General features: G+C 33.7%; 1 protein-coding gene across 1 annotated transcript in view; it reads left to right on the top strand.

Moving 5' to 3' along the window:
• Positions 1-8,480: 8,480 nt before the first annotated feature.
• Smp_157570 (hypothetical protein) overlaps positions 8,481-23,032 on the top strand; it is a gene marked incomplete at both ends in the record, with an annotated part of 37,045 nt that continues 22,493 nt past the window's right edge. Inside the window, one exon of the mRNA XM_018795001.1 lies at positions 8,481-8,596. Coding sequence (XP_018649357.1) covers positions 8,481-8,596 — 116 coding nt within the window. The remainder of the gene's footprint in view (positions 8,597-23,032) is intronic.

Raw genomic sequence — 23,032 nt, 5'->3', positions numbered from 1 at the left:
ATTCTAAACATCTCGTCACCTGATAGTCATCTAATTTAGAAAAATCCATTTTCTTACATCTATAATATCAATATAATTACTTCCTCAAAAACGTTTACTTTTTTCATTCCTAATTATTTACCAATTAAGCTTTTCGATTTGATTTACGGTGTATGAAATATTTGAATGGTTTTATTACTTAGTTATACATTACGCAATCATACCATTCAACTTTATCTAATGAAATAAAACTACTATTTCAACTCTAATGGTAACTTAAATGTCAAAAACTAAGCATAGTTTTTTTAAAAGAAACTCATGAATGAATGACTGTTCATCATAAAAATAACATTTAAATAATTCATTAAAACGGCTCAGTGGTCTAGTGGTTAAGCGCTCTGGCACGAGACCGAAAGGTCCTGGGTTCAAATCTCGAGAGGCGGAATCATGGATGCGCACTGCTGAGGAGTCCCGCAATTGGACGAAACGGCCATCCAGTGCTTCCAGGTTTTCCATGGTGGTCTAGCTTCAATTGACTCACGATCTCAACTATGAAAAAAAGTCCAAAGGTAAAAGCATATAGGAATCAAACAAAAATTTACCAATGAATTTAAAAAAAACATATTTTATAGAATAAAGTAATGAATGAGATATGGCAAAGTACAAACAACTAGTTGACTTTTGATAAATTGTGTCTATCTCATAAATTCAACAAATTGGTGCTTTAACTAGACAGACTTGTCTAAATGTAGAATAACAATAAAGCCTGATGTCTATTTCGCTCATTGCTGGCTAACATATGTGATTACTATTTTACAAAACGAACCATTCTATTCAACATAAGTTTTGATCATATTTATTCTTGTCTTGGACATTTTATTTTTTTTTCATTTCATGAGAAAAACAACCCATTTTCACATGAATATTTCTTCTTCTTTTGTGTTTTCATATAATCCATGAGGATATACTCCAACAATTAAGTTTTTGTGATTGTCACGATTAGCATGAATCTTTCCCTAGGTCGATGTAATCACATTGTATTCCCTTGTTTGTAGATTAAAATCACTATCAGTTAAATCCTGAACAAACTATGTTATCTATTTCACCCTTTAATTATTTTACTCATCAAGGTGTGGCACAAGGAGTTGTTTGTTTCAAATTTCTCTTCTCAATTCTTCTGCCTGTTCTCCCATCTTCTACAAAAAATACTTTTGTTTAGTATGTTAATGATCTCACTGTACGTACATCGATTGCTAGCTCTCAATATTTCCTTAAAATGAATAAGTTCTTGTAGTTGGATGATAGTCTGTTGTTAATGGTTTCACATTTAATCCTTCTAAATATCAAACTGTTAATTTTAGCGTGCGACATGAATAGGACTTAAACATCAGGTTGGAATCCCATAAAAAGTGTACTATTGGACTTTCTGTGATAAAAAAGATGATGTCATAAGTTATTTATTTTAGTGTAAGTTTTTCCTCTGATCTCTCTTGGTTTTTTCGTGTTTTTTGTTATGAAAGAACGTTTTCTGTCTGACTTATTAAATAAGGAACCTGCATGATTGTAGGATAACTCGATATTTATTTTTACGAGTTGGAAGTTCTTGCATATTATCTATCATTCTTTTCTGTATTTTTAAGAAAATATTTTGCTGTCTTGAAGCGAGTGCTGAAGTCAGTTAGCAGGGTATATCGTGAATCTTTTGTAGTCATTACGAATATGGTTGTGGATAGACATTTAAAATATTCTAAACGCCTGGAGAGTGTTATATTATCAGACACTAACTATGCTTTTCGTTCACATTTTTCTTGTTGAATATCTTCTCGTAGCACGAGACGCCAACACACTAGAATACATGAAGGCAGACAAAGATATAAAAGCTCTACAATACCATAATTAACAAATATACTATGCGACGAACAGGTCATAAGGGCTGACCTTGTCAATTACTTGTACTTTTAAACACATTTCTAATTAAAAAGTTCTACAGATTATCTTATTAAAAAATATTTTACTAAACTCTAGATAGTTTATTTACCTAATTCATGTATATATGTAGTTACAATAACACCAGTATGGAATTCCGTAGTGCAGTGTTACATAAGAAAAACAACTTCATTGTTAACTGAATCATTATAAACGAACTATACAATATCAAACACTTTTATAAACCAAAATACTAGAATCCTTAAATATACATGTTTTTGTCAGTCGAATTTTAAAAAAAAATTAATTGATAAGAGTACAGTTATATCCTCTCATATGACAGATACGAATAATGATATACTAAAGAAAATGAATCGTTGGAAAAAAGTAGCTCCCCATTTGTAAAGTATCTGATTATGATATTTGAGATAAAAAAATAACCATATTAGGATTTAGTCAATTATTTTTGACCAGAATACATTACATTCTCATAAAGCATTTAATCTTTTATTGAGTATTTGTCTTACTACTGAATGTCAGGACTGACGTACAGAATTGTCAAAACTGAAATGTGCAAAATTGTTATTTTATTTCAACTGAAATCTGGAAACCAAAATAGGACTTTTTAAAGGTTACCAAAAATGCGGTTATATGATCATAAATCACATTATAAAATAATGACATAACAATTACCTTGTCTCGTCAAATACACGATAGTAAAAAATCAGGATAATTTAAAAGTAGAAAGAAAAGCATCATTTTAAGGCAAAATATACAACCACTCAGTGCCCAATTTTTGTCCAGCTATTCGTTCTAATCTTGACGAATATTCATATATAACAAAAGTTCTTCACATTTACATCAAGTGATTGGAATTTTTCATCATCAACGTCATTTATAAATATCGAAAACAATCACTGAATACAGTTGTAAGGGATAGCATGAGAAAAATGAGGTTCAATATAAACTACCTTCAACAAACCAAATTATTAAATGCATTCATATACTGAAGTTAAACTTATCAACAGTTCACTGAAAACATCATAGGATAAAATTCACTTAGTATTGTTTGTTTGAATTTAAACTTCACCCCATTGCACAAGCAAGAGACTATCAGGACTCAGTAGCTGAGTGGATAACGTGATGGCGCTCGAAGCGAAGGGTTCTGGGTTCGAGTCCTAGAGTGAACATCAACTCTGAGATGCAGGTACATCCAGCTGACGAGTCCCGAATAGGACTAAATGTGCGTCCTGGATTCCACAGCTAGTCACTATCCATCTTTGCCTACCATTATAAGATAAGTTCATGAAGTGAACATATATGCATGTATTATACTGTAGAAAATTACATAAATCTGTACCTTCTACCCAATGTTCTCCATGACAGCTATGATAAACTTTTCTTTATTTTAAGACATAATTTAATCTAATAAAACGTATACCATACTAACCACAGCCGGAAGTTTTAATGAATTGATATTAAACATATTAGTTTCATCAGAGTTTGTTTAATTGATTTTTTTCCATAGTTAAAAGTGATTTAATTTAAACACTTGAATATCGATTTTTAACTACTGATAATTGCTTCAAAACAAATATTGACGTAATAAGTATTTACAATTATTGACTTTACTAAATTACGATTTCTACTGAATTGATTACAGTTATGGAAGACATGTATGTTTTGTAGTATATATAATATTTATCTTTGAATGCTCGATAAGCTTAGTTACCATACGAGGTTTATAGTGACTATCTGCATCAATGATCTGTTTACGTCAAACAATCACTTACAAATATGGTACGTTAAATTGTTATTTCCCCTTCTCTTAAACAATTGGAACTCATGATCGTCTAAGGACTGAACCCAGGAACTTCATATCTGAAGCTAATTTTCCGGCTGGGAAATTCGATGATCCTAACTTCAATCATTAATGAGATCATAAGTGTACAACATTATTTCTCTATTCACATAATGGGGTTTTTACTAATAACAGTTATATAATTACAATATAAAACAAATTTCACACTGAATAAACGTTAAAACTGAATTAAAAAAGGGAAACTATCAGAATTCAATAGAATACCACATACTACACTAAATAATTATTAAAATTATCAGAATGGGTTTTGTGGAGATCTTGGTAATTCATGAGTCAAGTGAAGCTAGACCACCATAGAAAACCTGGAAGCACTGGATGGACGTTTCGTCCTATTGTGAGATTCCTCAGCAGTGAGCATCCACGATCCCTCTCGCAGGACTCTAACCCAAGACCTATCGGTCTTATGCTTGAACGTTTATCCTCTAGACCACTGAGCGGACTCATGAATGTAGCTATAAAATTATTGAAATTGTTAAATATACAATAAACTTTAAATTTAATGAATTTTCTATTGAATTAATTAATAAGGTTACTAGTATTGTAGTGAACGAAAACACGACTGGGGATAATCGAATGTATTTAGACATAAATTTCATTAAATTCTGATAACTATACAACAAACAGTTAATTTGCAAAAGAACCATCAATTGTTTCAATCTTCACCGTTCCTTCTGTAAATATCAATCCATCTTCTCTAATTTCATTGTTCATTCATTTTCCTACCGATTGCGCTTTATTTCCTTATCGGTCTTCTGCCAAAATACATTCTATGTCTAACCATCACTTTATACTACTTATATGGATATAAGTAGACCACTCTACAGTATGACTACTTATCAAGTAATGTTTCTCCTTTCTATTGTATATAAAAGTTATCGAAATGCTTCGTGAAAAAGTAACGTTATATGTCAGTATTTATCGGTAAATCTTTTTTTCAATTTTTTTTTAAAAATCACTAAACAATTGTGTTTATCATTTTATCAAAAATAAAAAAATAACGTTACAGATCGAAGAGATTAGTTTGTTTGTTTGCTTTTTTCCGTTCAAATGTTTATCCATAGAACTAAATAAAAAAACACTGATTTTACTACTGAATCAAAAAAACAATCTAATTATAAGTAGTATGTTTTGAAAGTAAATCAAAATAATGGAATTTAAAAAATGTATCATTATTTTTTTAAAAAATTTAAATAAAATAAGTTGAGTGTATGTTTTTGTTTACGGTTATCATATCTTCAAGCAGTGCTTTTTTTGGTTATATACTATTGTAAATAGAGTTTGTATAATATTCAAGTCAAAAACCAGTACAAAGAAAGTGATCCAAAATACTTTATCTACTAATGTAGCATAACATTATGATGATTAGTGCAAGAGCACGGAATGAACTTAATTTTACCTGGCAGAAGAAAAATGCATATGCGTTAAAGTCTTCAAAAACTCAGAAAAGGCGAAAACCGTCTCATCCAATTAGCAGCATTGAGGAAATTCTGGCAAAATAAAGCTGTATTAGTCATAACTTGGTTAGATAATTACGGATTATATTACTAAATTTTGTTATGTCCTTATCCCTGTCAAAAATAACGTGACAGAACCTCCAATTAGAACATCGACTTATATGACATTGGCACTGTGTCAAACCTATGACTCGTTAATCAGTACGAACAGCCTAAAGTTAAATCTGAGTCCTTATTAGTTCTTCTAGCCTAGCCCTGTCCGTTTGAGTCCAGAACATAAATCTCAGCTTCCACTGTATGAATCATGTATTTCAGACATGCGTACCTTATATAGAAACATATCAAACCATACCATAAAATAGAAAATAACAATTATGTACGATCAAGCCAAAAGTGTCTCTGAGTGTGAAATATCACAACTAATAGATTGGGAATGACTTAGGAATCGTAAATCGTATAATAGTAGTCAATATGTCAAATGAAAACCTATAATAAAAGGAATATGAATATACATATAATATAGTTACTGAAATTATTCAATGGGTATATATGTACTAATAGTTCATAAATAATTTCTAGCAGTTACCATTCACTTATTTTTTGTTAAGACATAACAAATCTAATGTATTTCAAGAAGCTTACAGAGCGTCAGTGACATTCAAAAATCGGTACATAAATAAACCTACCTAATTTTCTTCTCCTTCACTACTGGTCTAGTCCAAGTGCAGTAGTTTCGCAATATAAAAAGTGAATCGAGTCAATAATAAATTTTTGAGCAGAAGATTTAACAACTGCTGTGCCGGTCGGTGCCCGAAATCTGATACTGATACATGATGTGATATGCACTAATGGACTACTTGAGCACAAACAAAAGAGTGAGCGAAAAAGTATATTGGGCTACCGAATAAAATCAACAAATATATATATATATATGTCTACCAATCAGCAAATTAAAGCATTTCTTAGGCAATGAAATGCAATGGTCTATCAGGTTACTTCTGATTGCCATCTATTGACCTTCTCACCTTTCCCTCTCAAAAAATAAGTCTTGATCCTTGGGTTTAACTGGAGGCGTTATGAAAAACGTCGTCTTCTTTATAATCTTCTTCTGCACTGGTCTTGTTGCTCCAGACCGAATGTATCAGTAAAATAATCTAGATCGAGCTAGGTGGTTCTTAATCCAAATTTAGCCAACTATCTGGGATGTGGTTTAGATATTGCGTTAGGCATTTACCTCGAACATCAATTTTATACATCACATCACCGACTCTTCTTACAATGACATCCGCTGTATTATCGGTTGCTATGTCCAGCCCATATAACTTATTCCAGATTCCGGACAGGCCAATTTATCCATTCCTCTTGAGTCACGTTTTGACCTTGTTAATTACTTGCCATGACTGTTTCTATGTAAGCGTATTTATGTGGGCATTTCATATCTTACTCACCACATATCTATAAATTATTTTGTTTGGCTATAAATATCGAATTACACTTAGCTAAATGGAGTTGCCTTGAAATAGCAACCGACACTACACCGCTACTTCCTCAGGTCCCCATTGTCAAAAGTTTCTTGTATACATTAGTAACTTATTATAAAACTGACGTTCAGTTCTCCTCGCCTTGGGTTTATAATCTCGTCTTCTTCTTTGTGGATGCATACTATCAAACGCAGTTCCAGTCTTCCTTTCAAACATTGACTCAGCAAACGGAAATACCGGTTGGTGAACCTGGGCTCAGGGTTATTCTGTATAACCTCAAGAAATGCCGCATGATCTCCTCCGTCCTACCCTCCTCTTGTGACTTGATGAGAGCCCACTTGAAGGTATCGACAAAGCACTCAGATTGACTGTTTGACCGAGAATGGTAGAGTGGTGACCAAAAGCGTGTCATTGCGTTCTTTAAGTGGATGTTCGAGAAGATTTCCGATGTGAGCTGAGATCAATTGTCTGCAGTTAGTGTTCTTAAAAAACCAAACTGCCCGAAAAGCCTATACAGCACCGTTATAGTTGATATTGATGAGGTCTGAGACATTCAATAAATCTCTGTCAATTTTGCCACTGGTCGATCTTTTCATTAGGTTACTTCTGATTGGCTCACCATATCATCAGAATGCAAATAGAATAAAGATGTGAAATGCAGCAAAGCAATAACTTATGATGAATAATACTTCAATATCCATCTACAGGTAGTTCAGTAAAGAAAACCAGATAAGCTCTAACAAGTGAATTTTGTAACTAGACTGACTAGTAAAAATAGGTTCATGATGCTTCTGCTTAAACTCACTGTATGCTATAAAACTTTGAAACAGTAGAAATCATGATGTAATAATTATTCTTAATGTACTACAATTTAAAAAATCCACTAGAATTTTAAACACAATTCGGATCTTTTTAATTACTCATCAGCAAGCCATATGTGTATCCTGAAACAAATTAAAGGGTGAAATTAATTTTCATTAAAACAAATTTTCACATAAATCACTTCTCTAACTGTAAAGGTGAGTAGCGGGGACTCAATTTTTAGCATGCGAACAGTATCATAACAATTACATAAATACCCTAAAACAAAATATCCAGATTTGAAGCTCACCACAGAATAATTTTGTTTACTATCAAATTACTAACCACGTTTCATTTTAAAATCAATTACGTATGACACAACACATTTCTTCATGATTAATAGTAAAACATTTTACACTTTAATTTCAGTTTTTTTTAACATTATAAAATATGTAGCATACGGTGCATATTGTACTACATGTGAGTAATGATTTATGTAATAGCGTGACTGTCCTCATTATCTTACCTTTTCAATCATTTTCCTCACTTCAAATGAAGCTGTTAGTAACATGATTTCGTACGCAAACTTCTCAGCAATATATATATATATAGTGTGAAAAAAGACTTCATTTACTGATCTAGTTCACAAACTTGTTTTAGCCTAATTTGCTTGGTCTTCGCTCATCCCTAATAACTATTGAATCCATCTCAATTTGCTTTTCAATAACATATATTGGTTATGATCAATCAAACATGCAAACCAATCAGCGACAAGGGAAAGTATCGACCAATCATAGAGCAGTTTGATCATATATCAAGCAACCAATGGATTCATTGGACAAACAAACTACCTTAAAATACTAATTTATTATTTTCCTGTTTAAAATTTTCCTTTTCACCTATGACTACTTAAACTACTTATAATTCACCAGGACCCTATGTAGACATATACATATCATGCTGATTTACTCGGAATTACTACCTAATTATATGCTGAAAGATAATCCATCAAAATATGATCATTTGAACAATGCAAAGGAAAAACGATTGCCAAGGTTTGCTTTATCAGAAAAGTAAGTGAACTATATTTGAATATTTGTTTTTTTTTACAAATCTTATAGTTAACGTTTGATACATAATTATGTACAAAAGCTTTTCTTCAGTGAATAGTGTATTATGAAATATGCATATGTAAAATTCGATGTGGTCATTATTAATTTATTAATTTTCATCACGAACTAATATCATCTGAAGAAATATTGAAAACAGGATTACACAGGAATTCGCTTAACCTTAGTTCAAAAATCTTCAGTATTCAACATTGCTATGTTCTATAATCAAGTTCAATTTTATTATACTTTTTTCAAAGCTTGTCCAACCAATCAGGAAAATTAGGAAAATTGAAAGTGCATATTCTTGCCAACCTTCAAAAAGCATATGACATTGTTCAACTCTCCTGATATACCACACACACACAATGTTACGAATACACAATTTTTATGTTTCATACCCACTACGATATCTTAAGACCACTGAGTCTCTTCTCCTCCCTAATGCCAAATAATTTGTGATATTACTTGACAATCATATTTCAAACTATCCATTTATTTCCTGGCTTTATGCGGGATGTTGTTCACAGGAAAGTTAAACTCTGAAAAATTCCATAATGGCCAAACAGATCATAACGGTAAATCTTCACACATGGATCAGCTCAGCAGACGCAAACTTCTCAGGCTAATGACACATGATTTGAATTGCCGTTCCTTCCTTTCAACCATCTTCTATTTCAGTTTGCGTAGGTCTAGGCAAGTGTATCAGATATCCGAGCTACTTCATTTTATCATGACTCACAAATTTGTCAATCACTTTGCCATATTTATTTAGTATTGTTTTAACTTTCTAAAATATAAAATTAATATTTATCATTAGTCTCACTACATTTTTCAGTTCATTAACAGATATTAATCTTAAAACTAATATCCTTCAGTTTGCTAGAAATTAGTGTTTCCCTAAATTATAACTGTAATGAATTATGCCTAATTTAGAGTATATATATAGTGTTATTTACAAAAATACACTGGTCTACTATGATGTAAATGTAACTACTGACCGGAAGAAATTAGATCAAAAATGATAGTACGCAATGAGTATTATTCATTGTTCATGTAAATTGAGCATACGCTAATCAAACCCTGTGTAATGGCCAAGTTCACGGTCCACTTTGCTTGTTAAAGTTTTGAATTCACTTGACAGGAAATAATACAATCAAGCTCTTGTATTTGTTTTTGTCTATCTACAAGGCGAATCTACTTATTTTATTGACTTTTACATGTGAACGCTTCAATAAATATATAAACCAAATTGTGTTCTATTTTTAATTAGGTTTGAAGTTCCACGTACAGTTTATCCACTCAACTACTATTATGTAATGTTACTTATCTACAGAGTAAATGTTTATGTACTTTATTTTAAGTCTTCTGTATGAGAAACAATGATACTATCTGAATGATAAAACCTAAATAAACAATTACATTTCACATTTGAACTCATTGACTACAAATACCTAAGCCAACTCACTCTTTTAATTCAGTTAAATTCACTAATATCATAACAAAATGATAATCGATTCATTTGATCAAAACAAATAAGTTTTTATTACTACATTAAAAATAAACATTCAAAGTTGTTTACTAGGTGAAAATTCTTTTACAAAAATTTAACTGTGCTGAAAAACTTATTCCTTCTTCAATTAAACAGAAACTTTTGTTTATTCTGTGTTTACTTACTTTTATTGAGTCTCTTTTTTTGTTTCTCATTGATTTTTCATTATACGAATATGTTGTTATATCACTAAAATATTGAATAAAATCTCTCTGCTGAGGAGTCCCATAATAGGACGAAACGGCCATCCAGTGCTTCTAGGTCTTCCATGGTGCTCTGGCTTCAATTGACTCATGATTTCAACTATAAAATCTCTTTATCTAAATTTTATGTTTACTAACAGTAACTTCTTCAGGTTATGCAGAAAGTAAGCATTGTTCTACAGATTTCTATTTCCAAACAATGTTCTCTCATTTCCCAACGATGAATAATGCATTACATAACAGAATATTTTGCTTTTCCTAGCTATTCAAATGTAAAACCTGAAGATTAGCATGAAAAAAGTTTAATAAGTGTATTCAATGATCAAACATTCAGTGATTAGTCATTCAAAGTCTCTATAATCCACTGATTTACGATTATTTAGAGCACTATCAGAAGTGATGTAATTACCTATGTGTGATACAAACTCTGTCGGTAATTTTGTTTCCAGAACAGAAAATGTTATATTATATCAAATTCTAGAAGTAATTTACATAGAGATTAGAATGAGAAGGGGTTTAGTGGAGATTTCAGTATTTTCATAGTTGAAATCATGAGTCGATTGAAGCCAGGCCACCATGGAAAACCTGGAAGCACTGGACAGCCGTTTCGTTCTGTTGTGGGACCTCCACAAAACCCTTTCTGATTATAATCACATGCTCACTAGTGACTGGCTCCATGAGGTATTACTTGGAGTTCTGATGAGAAGCAGTGACCAGTTGAGTTCAACCAGGTCTGTTGGAACATATCAACTCACTGAAGACAATTGGTGAATGGTTGCTCAATTTCATGGATTGGTTGAAGTTAGACATTAACACCATGGGATGCCGGCTCAGAGGTCTATCGGTGGTGCTCGGGCGCGAGACCGATAGGTCCTGGGTTCGAATCTCTATAGGCGGGATCGTGGATGCGCACTGCTGAGTAGTCAGTCCCACAATAGAATGAAACGGCTGTCCAGTGCTTCTAGATCTTCCATGGTACTCTGGCTTCAATCGACTCATGATCTCAACTATAAAAATCGAGATTAGATTTAAAATGGGACAGTTTAACTTTTGATATAAAAATTTAGAATACTGTAGTTTGATGTCTTGGAGAAAAATAATAGATTTAGTAAGAATATATTCTAAAATTACTTACTTACTACTTACTTACGCCTGTTACTCCCAATGGAGCATAGGCCGCCGACCAGCATTCTCCAACCCACTCTGTCCTGGGCCTTCTTTTCTAGTTGTATCCAATTCTTGTTCATTCTTCTCATGCCTGTCTCTATTTCTCGGCGTAATGTGTTCTTTGGTCTTCCTCGTCTCCTTTGACCTTCAGGATTCCATGTGAGGGCTTGTCTTGTGACGCAATCGGGTGATTTCCTCAAAGTGTGCCCTATCCACTTCCAGCGCCTCCTCCTGATTTCTTCCTCCGCTGGAATCTGGTTTGTTGTCTCCCACAGTAACTTGTTGCTGATGGTGTCTGGCCATCGGATCCGAAGTATCTTGCGTAGACAACTGTTAATAAACACTTGTATCTTCTGGATAATGACTTTCGTAGTTCTCCACGTCTCCGCCCCATACAGTAGAACTGTCTTGATATTTGTATTGAAAATTCTAACCTTGGTGTCGGTTGACAATTGTTTTGAGCTCCAGATGTTTTTCAGTTGTAAGTATGCTGCTCTTGCTTTGCCGATCCGCGCCCTCACATCTGCATCTGATCCACCGTGTTCATCAATGATGCTGCCCAGATATGTAAAGGTTTCCACATCCTCCAAAGCTTCTCCGTCAAGTGTAATTTGATTGGTGCATATTGTATTGTATCGGAGAGTCTTGCTTTTCCCTTTGTTTATATTGAGACCTACTGCTGTTGAGGCTGAGGCTACACTGGTCGTTTTCTCCTAAATTTGTTGTTGCGTTTGTGATAGAAGAGCCAGATCATCCGCGAAGTCTAAATCGTCAAGTTGCATCCTGCCTGTCCACTGTATCCCGTGATTTCCTCCACATGTTGACGTCTTCATGATCCAGTCTATTACCAGAAGAAAGAGAAAGGGTGAGAGTAGGCAACCTTGCCTTACACCAGTCTTTACTTCAAACGAGTCGGTGAGTTGTCCTCCGTGGACGATTTGGCAGTTTAGTCCATCATAGGAGTTCCGTATGATATTGACTATCTTCTCAGGCACGCCGTAGTGTCGAAGAAGCTTCCATAGTGTCGTCCTGTCCACGCTATCAAATGCCTTCTCGTAGTCGATGAAGTTGATGTACAGTGATGAATTCCATTCGATTGATTGTTCCACAATGATACGTAGAGTTGCGATTTGATCTGTGCACGATCTATCCTTACGAAATCCAGCTTGTTGATCTCAAAGTTGGGCGTCCACGGAATCCTTCATCCTGTTTAACAATACTCTGTTGAAGACTTTTCCTGGTATTGAGAGGAGAGTGATGCCCCTGTAGTTGTCGCACTTGCTAAGATCGCCTTTCTTTGGTATCTTGATTAGAAGTCCTTTTTTCCAGTCTGTTGGTACTTGTTCTTCATCCCAAATCTTACTGAAGAGGATGTAGAGTATCTTGGCAGTTGCTGCTACATTTGCTTTCAGTGCCTCTGCCGGGATGTTGTCTGGTCCCGCTGCTTTGCCGATCTTGATTTGTCTAATGGCCATGCTGATCTCTTCAATTGTTGGTGGGCCAACATCGATTTGGAGGTCTGTGGGTGCTGCTTCGATGTTGGGTGGGTTCAGTGGAGCTGGTCGATTCAAGAGTTCTTTGAAGTGTTCTACCCACCTGTTTCGTTGTTCTTCAATGTCGGTGATTACTTTGCCTTCCTTGCTTTTCACTGGTCTTTCTGGCTTACGGTAATTTCCAGCAAGTTTCTTTGTTGTAACATACAGTTGTCTCATGTTTCCCTCTCTTGCAGCCTTTTCCTCTGTCATCGCTAAATCTTCCACATATTTACGTTTGTCGGTTCTGATGCTCCTCTTCACTTGCTTGTTTGCCTCTGTGTATTCGGCTTGTGCCTTGGCTTTTTCTGCTCTTGTTCGGCTGATATTGATTGCTGCCTTCTTGTTCCTCCTTTCTTCAATTTTATCCAGTGTACCAACAGTGATCCATTCCTTGTGATGGTGCTTCTTTTGGCCCAGAACCTCCTGACATGTTGAAATGATTGCCTCTTTGATACCTTTCCAGTTGCTCTCCATGGTAGTTCCCTCTCCATTGAGTAGATCATGAAAGGCCTGGAACCTGTTGCTGAAGGCTATGTTGAATTTGTTGAGTTTGTCAGCATCTCGAAGAAAGGCCGTATTAAACTTTTGTGATGTTGTCCGCACCGTTGTCCAGTGCTTCTTGAGTTTTAGTTTCATCTTGGCGACCAGCAAATGATGATCGGATGCTATATCAGCTCCTCTTCTGGTTCTCACATCCTCCATCGTCCTCCTGAACTTTTTGTTGATGCAGATATGGTCGATTTGATTCTGTGTAGTGTGATCCGGTGAAATCCAAGTGGCTTTGTGTATGTTTTTGTGTGGAAATGTGGTGCCACCTATGACCAGTTTATTGAAGGCACATAGGTTTGCAAATCTCTCACCATTTTCGTTCCTTTCTCCCAGTCCATGTTGTCCCATGACGTCTTCATATCCAGTGTTGTCCTTTCCAACCTTGGCATTGAGATCTCCCATCAGAATTGTCAGGTCCTTGGTTGGGCACTTCTCGAAGATCGACTGCAGCCTATTGTAGAATTTCTCTTTAGCGTCTTCATCGTAGTCGTTGGTCGGCGCATAGCATTGGATGACGTTCATTGTAATGCCCTCTCTCTTTGTTTTGAAGGAGGCTTTGATGATCCTTGGTCCATGAGATTCCCATCCTATAAGTGCATTTTGTGCTTTTCTGAACAGCATCAATGCAACTCCTTGTGTATGTGGGGCATTTTCTTCTTCATGACCGGAGTATAACAGAAGTTCTCCTGAAGACAGTCGTTGTTGTCCAACCTGCGTCCAATGTGTTTCGCTGATTCCAAGCACCTCCAGGTTGTATTTTCTCATTTCTGCAGCAATTTGGAAGACTCTTCCGGTTACATTGTTCAGACATTCCATGTACCTATAAGAATTGTTGCTCTGGTTGTAAGGAGGTGCATCGGCCTCATGACTTCCGAAGGAACTCGGCTTTCATCATGAGACGTCATAATTATTCCTTCTACTCCCAGGGCAGAGTTTGAATGGTTTGAATGATTTTTTCTGGTTAGCGTTTTTTTAGCGAGTTGATTTTCTACGGGATGGGGTCGCTAACCCATGCCCAACCCTCCTCCTTTACCCGGGCTTGGGACCGACAGTAACCCCCAGAGGAGCTACAGGCGGAGTTAAATTAAAAACAGTTAAATATTTTTTAACTATGTGTATTATTTATTTTCCTCTAAAAAAATAATAATAACAATTCTCAGAATGGGTTTTCTGGATATTATAGTAATTTTGATAGTTGAGATCATGAATCATTTGAAGCTAGACCACCGTGGAAAACCTGAAAGCACTGGACGGCTGTTTCGTCTTAGTATGGGACTCCTCAGCAGTGCGAATCCACGATCCCGCCCTCTAAGATTTGAACGCAAGAGCTATCAGTTTCGCGCGCATATTCACTAATGCTTTCCAGTGCTTCCAAGTTTTCCATGGTGATCTAGCTTCAATTGATTCATGATGTCAAATAACAATTCTACTGAAAGTTTATAAGTAATTCATTTTAATTGGTGTTTTTTTATATATATCATAAAATAAATATCATAAAACCATTAATTATGTATTTTATGAAACATATTATTCCAGTTGATTCGCGAATTGATGGACATTTTTTCGTTACATAGCTGTTTTATTTCAAGCAATAATAAAATAAATTTGAAAGACAGAACAGATAGTAGTAGTAGTATCAGTAGTAGTTGTTATATACTAGTGGACATTAAATTACGAGTAACTTCTGAGAACTATTAACGGACTAATATATATATATATATATATATATATATATATATATATATACTCTGGTTGTATAACTGTTCAGTAACTAGATTATGTATATCTATGTTCCCCTTATTATAAGCTTCATTTTGACCCATAGATTATTATACGACTTACTATTCTTATGTTCAGTTTATTAATAACCGCCCCCCACGTTCACAGCCTTTGTTTGGCTTGATCTTGTGTAAATGTTATTTCTTATTTTATGCTGTGGTGTGGTCTGTTTGGCTGGTATAAAAACCAATCACGTTTGAAATAAATGATTCGCATAGTTGAAGCTGTTATTGGTGTTCTGGACTCAACTGGAAGGGCTTGGCGGATAAAGGACCAATAAGGACTCTAGGCTGCTCATACCAGTCGAACGTCATCGGTTTGGCACAGTAATAAGATTGTATAAGTCGTATTTCGATTGGCAAATAATTCACGAGAAAAAAAGCCGCCGGGCTGTAAATTCACAACATTAGTATTAGTGTTAGTGTTATTATTAGTAGTAGAAGAAGTAGTAACTAACATCTTATTGTTTGGTCCTGATTCCTGCTGAATTTCTATCGACCAAGTTTCAAAGTAGTTGTTATGTTATCTGTGTCAACATTGAGATAAAATTTACTAGATATTTTAAAATTGTTAGGAGACAACAGTGAGCCTAATCTTCTCGTTAAATGACACTCATTGATAAGGCAAACAGCTAACCATGATGAAAAATACGATAACCTCTAAAAAGTTGGAGAGTCAACAACTGTACTAGCATATACTAAGCAGTGTGAGAACATTAGGCTGGTTACTACTCATAAAATAATCACTGGAAATATACAACTCTAACAGGGTGTTACTCACAACGCAAAGAAATCATTGGCAATGTCTCAGACTGTGATACTGGTTGACCCAGGTCAAACGACTGTTTAACATGCTGACAGTCATAAATGTGTTTCTGTTAAACGTCCTTTTGAAGTAATACTTGATAATCTCTCCTCTCGTACCATAATAATGTACCCATTTGTATTACTATCCTTATTCCCGTATAAAATCTTGTTATTTGAGTGAACTCAATTTTTTATTATAAATTTAAACAGTAATTTATAGCGGGTACTGTTTATCTTCATGGAAATAACTTTGACAAAATATCGCTGGAAAAAGTTCTGAAAGTATTTTTATAACCTCAACAATACAATCTTATTCTAGATAAAACCAGATTTGACTCTTTGAAAGAATGGAAATTATACTTAAATTAGAATATAATAAAAAGCCTAGGTACAAGTTGTCGTAAACAAAACTATGAAGTAAACCAATTTCTACGTTGTTATGACTTAATTTCTAAAATCCTCTTCCCTCAAACAACGAAAACATTGCTTAAAACAACTAGTCCCTTCATTCAAAAAACGTTAGTTCTTGGTTGTTGCTGATATATGCTGAGCTGAATTTCATCAATCTATGTCAGTAAATGACCTTAGATAAATACACTGATAACGTACTTTTTTCAAAAAAAATGTCATTAGAATTAAGAGTGTGACTAAATATCTTATTGGAAGATGCGTCAGAATTTTTTTTGCACAATCGATACTGAGTTATATTTGACAACACTTACTAACTGATAATAAGCACTGAGTTCGATTTTCAATGTGAATATCAACACATTGATTCAAGTACGTCTAACTAATAAAATTCAAATAAGATAAAATCCACAACGCAAATTTCTTTCCTAGCTTTAAGCTGAAAAATATAATAAAACTTGGAATTATTGAGATTACGTCAAGTCGACCTCTGGATCAACTCATATATCAGCTGATATTGGTCAAATAAAATCTTAAACATCTATCTCTTTAAATTCATTTAGTATTGTTTGTTTGAATCTTCCCATTGATGTTTAGGACTACAACTGGTCAGTCTCTAATTGGCATATGTGCATACTGTGCGTATTGCCTCGATATAGCCTTAATTCACAAGCACTGCTAGCCACTATCCATCTTTGCTTACAATCTATCTCTTTATTATAAATATAAAGTTGATTTAAACTATTAAAGAAATTTATGAAGTAAACTTTTAAATCATCCAATTTTTTTTAATCAATAAATTTGTCTACACCTAAAATAATTCACTATTAAATTTTTTTTATACTTTAAATTGGTTGCTAGTTTAATAAAACAAAAAAAAGTAGTATATAACTGATCACATTAAGTTTTTCTGTTTTTTTTTCTTTAAAGAAACCAAATGACAAAGTTTATATTCATAATAGTAGATGAGTTAAATTTTAATACATGCATATATTCACAAACAAATATATATACATAATGTTTAGTTCATAATATACACACATACATACATAGTTACATAGTTACATGCAAATTCACATATGATACACGTATTGGTTTGTAATCAATAAGAAAGTGAATTCATTTCTGGTTCAAATTATTGTTTATCTGTTATTAGCTAGTGATATATACATATATTTTTTTTATATGACGGTAATAAATTCACATATGAAATTTATATCATTATCAATGTTGAATATATAATAGTAAGTGTAACATTTTTATTATATTTTTTATTCTGAAAGGAAATAAATTTAAGTAAATCATTCATAGAAGGGGGTTTTGTGAAGATTTTAGTAGTTTTATATAGTTGAAATCATGAGTCAATTGAATTTAGACCACCATGGAAAACTTGGAAGCACTGGACGGCCGTTTCGTTCTATTGTGGGACTGACTCCTCAGCAGTACGCATCCCTGGAGTTCTAGTGAAGAGCAGTAACCAGTGGAGTTCAACCAGGTCTGTTGGGAGATATCAACTCACTGAAGACAATTGGTGAATGGTTGTTCAATTTCATGGATTGGTTGAAGTTAGACATTAACACCGTTGGATGCCGGCTTGCTCAGTGGTCTAGTGGTTAAGCGCTCTCGCTCGAGACTGATACATTCTGGGTTCAAATCTCGTGAGGCGGGATCGTGAATGCGCACTACTGAGGAGTCCCACAATGAGACGAAACGACCTTTCAGTGCTTCCAGGTTTTCCATGGTGGTCTAACTCCAATCGACTCATGATTTCAACTATATAAATCATTAATAATTTATTAGTTAACCAGTAGTTAATCAATTGTATTGTATTTTGATTAGTTAACAGTTATTAATTATAACTAATTTAACGGAATGAAAAAGTGTTTACATCCAATATAAATCACTTCGGTTTTTTTATCAGTTATAAGCCTTTTTAAGCAGTATTATTCACTGGCTAGCATTGGCTGTCTGAATTTAGTAATTAAAGGTATAACACTTTAGCGTTCCAAACGAGAAGCACTGAGTCCGAGTCCTGTAGTGAATATCAACACGAGTCTCAAATAGGACGAGACACACGTCCTGGATTCCACTGATAGCCAATATTAAACTCTACTTAAAAATAGCACATAAGTAGTTTATTTATATTGGTCGTGGGATGATTGGTCATGAAAATGGTTGTATTAAAAATAGACACATTATTCCATGATATAAATTTAGATAAACTAAGAAAATTTCATGAACAGAATAGAAATTTCCTTGTTGTAAAACTGCTAAATAAAAATTTTGAAATATTCGATTACGAAGACTAACTAATGACCGTTTACTCTCAACTGTAAGCATTTTTTAAAAATCCTCCCTATCTAAATCTGTATATCATATTCAATATACAGAGTCCATAAAGCTCAGAAACAACAATAATTTTTATCTATAATTAGAAAAAAACTGGCGAGACTATAATTTAGAAACAAACCAATCACATTTAAGATAGAAAATCTTGGATTTTGGCGCGAAATTCATTCTCTCATTTGGCTAAATACCATTTTGGCATTATGGTTGATGTTAGCTCATGATGAAAATATTGAATCTAATTTATAACCCTAATATTCAACTGTGAATCTTAATCATAATTCCTCGCACTAGTATATAACCTTCATTTAACCTTGTTAAGTGGGTGGACACTCGAAGGTCATTTTAGAGTTGCTCAAAGGTCGTCAATAGTCTTACAAAGAAACTGAAATATGTGCTAACCACAGTTATGTCACTGCTTGAATCATAAAATATTAAATATGACAGTTTATTGTAATCACTTTTACAGCATGTGATAAGTGTCAACGTTATACTCTGTTTTACAATCGAACTACGTAAATCAGTTCTTTGGTAAAGTTTAGACTAGATAACCAAATGAAATATTAAAATTATTCAATTCAATTAGCAAAGATTTCTACAAATTTTAATATATTCTATAAACTTGGAATCTAATATCTGCAAAACTATTCACAAAAACTAACAATTAGGATTATTGGATTTCATTTCACTAGTTTAGAAACTTAAGCTCTTACACTAAGACATGATGTCCGTAAATCTACATTGTACAGGATACGATGTCTGTCTACAACTTGAGAACTTTCAGTGTTACCCAATACAAAAGTTACCTATAATTTAAACCAATTTTTCAAAGTAAAACTGCTCAGTAAAATACTGATGAAAGTTTAAATTTGATCATTTTACCTATGTCAGATATGGGACATCAATCCATAACAGGTAATTGAAGATGGTAGTGCAATATTGTAAATTGACTGAAGGTAAACTATTGAATCCCAGCTCAGTGATCTAGAGGTCAGAGCTTAAGCTAAAGACTGATGGTCTTGGGTTCAATCGTTAGTAATGGAATCATGTATGAACATTATTGAGGTTTCCTATCTCCATTATTATTATTATTGCTATTATTATTATTGCTATTATTATTATTATCATTATTATTTGATATTCTAACATTAAAAAGTCAACAAACTGTTTGCTTTTGATATAAGTATGGTTGATTTACTTAAAAATCAATAAAAGTAATTCAGACATAAGTCAAAAATATTTTATTTATTTATTTGAATAACCAATAAAATTTTATTTAAATGAAAATTCCATTACATAATAAAAATAGTATCAAATATTTTAGTTTTTCAATCAAGTTCCACACCGAAAAATGTTTTTATGGAAATTTATTTATTTATTTAACCACATAAATATTGGTACAAAGGGGCACCAGATACATATGCGCCACACAAATCAAGTGAGATTTGTGTTAGGGCTGTGATACTGCTCAGGTGCTCAAACTGAAGCAGGTGGTTTTCTTAGGGGGCCACACCCGAAGCCTTCGACCTAAAGGTCTGATCCACAGATCAGTGGAGCATCGTGAGGCGATGCATTTCCATGGTAGTCAGTGACCAACGATTGATTCATACGCTATTTGTTCCTTCAGGATACTGGAGCCCATGTTCACCATTGGTTTGGAATCAGGGTTTTCCAACTTCCCTAGGTGGACTCGCCGTGTCCACTAATCCGGTTAAAGCGACGGACATTCGCTTTTCGTCCCCCTCGATTCCGTAAACAACACCGGTGACACGAGAAGGCAGTGAGTAGGACTTCCTTGGCAGAGGCTATATACGCGTGGCCATGTGAGAGCATTTCGAGAGGGAGAGCGGACTCTCCCCACTTTTGGCCGTACCAGGGCATTTGGGGGCTATATATACTTAATGATTCAAGTCAAATATTTTAAAAATGCCGTTGAAATAAATTTTAGGCTGATATGAATTGTTTAATAAAATATATGCGGAAAGTGAGAGAGATTGAATTCCTTTTTTATTGAAGATTAGTAACTCATACCATTCAATGGTACAGTTCAAATTCTCACTGTGATCTTATACTATTTGTAAATAATCTACCAATAAACTGACTTGATGTAACCTATCATAATCTAGGTACTGATCAATATTATGGTGTTCAATCCCTTGTATTTTGAAATGACGAACAAGTTTTGTTTGCTCAGATGGACGTTTTTGGTAATGTTCCTTCTCTAAGCTGAATGGTTTATTTGCTATGTTATTGTTCCAAAACACCAATGGATGTTTTCACAGTTAAACCATTTTTCTCTGTAAAATAAAAATTATACCAAATAGCTTTGTACTGATTAAAATGCCAAATGAATAAATTATATTGTCAAGTTGCTTGATCGGTGACGCGTAACAAACGTAACCGAGAAAATCCGATAGATAATCACTAGTGACTCCGTAATATGATATTAACTTTTATGAAATGATTGAATTGTGTTTTTTAAAGTAAACTTCGAAGAAAATCAGGGAATACTAGACGGCCGTTTCTTTCTATTATGGGACTCCTCAGCAGTGTGCACCCACGAACCTGCACATGAAATTCGAACCCAGGACCTTCGATCTCGAGCACGAACACTTAGTTTCGATCAAAACTCAAGTCTCCATAACCCCATACTGATATTTAATTGTCACAGAATTATTCACCCTACTTGATGAATAGGTCTCTATATGTTGTTCAACTCTTATAACATATAATACCGATTCCCAAACTACAAACTTCAGTCACTATATGGACAGATTACTACTTCTTTCTGTTTCACCATCATTTACCTCTTCCCACCAGTACTTAATTTATGACCATTTATCATTGTAAGCCATTGACGCTACATTTATTATTGTCCCAAATCACCCCATGATTTATCATATCAACCATTTTACAGTTGACTTAAATAGTTGCTGAGTCTAGTTATTCATCCTTTTGTTATTTGATACGAAATAGGTTTTTATTTCTAGCTGTTAAATTAGTTTTGTTGCTTTTTCTGGGTTATTTTGGACCATAAGTTTACATTCAGAGAATTCCCTAGCAAAAGTTACCATATTTGAAGGGAATTTATTTTATTTTTCAATTACGTTTAATCATATAGTTTTAAATTTTTGGTTAAATTTAGAAAGTTAGTATTTAGCTTTTGGATTTCAATCCTTCACGCTTGAATTCTGATAATTCTATATGTCATTTCTACCTGATATTAATATGAAAAAATGTATTTCAGCAATAACAGCATCTGACACTTTGTTTGAATCCCATTAGAACTCATATGAAAGCAATTCGCGTTTACTGCTTAATGAAAAAAATATTTCAAACATCTCAGTCTTACAGAAAATAAGTCACGGTCTATAAACTTCATCAATAAGATCCTTAACTGGAATTCTGGATAATGAAATTATAAATTATCTGAAAAGTATCAATTAATAGGCTTTTCTGGAAAGTATAAATGACCAAAAAACCAATAGTCAAGGATCTCTGCCAACGGCTTTTACAACCTCACATCAAACAAAATATATGAGGGTATCGAGACACCTAAACTATTGACTACACTACAAGGATAGTATTTACCTATCCTAAAAGCTAAGAAACACGAAACTGTTTTCTAATCAGTGATAAATTAGTCTCAAACAGCACTATTTATGTACTGAAGAAAATCATCTATATATATACTTAACTTATTTTCGATCAAAATCATCATACTTTTAATAATTAAATGAATACTGTCTCAACCACTTTTTATCATCTGTAGAATATCATAGCATGGTTTTATCAATAAGAATATATCTAAATTAGATAAAACAAACCCGACATTCCATAAACACCCAAATATTTTTTTAACAAATTGAACTTATAAGGTCATAATGAGGCGACTTCTGATATGATTACTGGTATTATGACTCAAGATTTGGCATACAGTTGTTATCTATGTCAAGAAGAACAAACTAAAAAATAACTTATACTACATTTTCAGAAGGGGTTTTGTGGAGATTTTAGTAATTTACAGAGTTGAGATCATGAGTCAATTGAAGCTA

Source organism: Schistosoma mansoni, chromosome 1 (genome assembly GCF_000237925.1).
Source record: "Schistosoma mansoni strain Puerto Rico chromosome 1, complete genome".
Taxonomy (NCBI): domain Eukaryota; kingdom Metazoa; phylum Platyhelminthes; class Trematoda; order Strigeidida; family Schistosomatidae; genus Schistosoma; species Schistosoma mansoni.
Note: the sequence above shows the minus strand (reverse complement) of the source record. Positions and strands in the feature narration are given on the sequence as shown.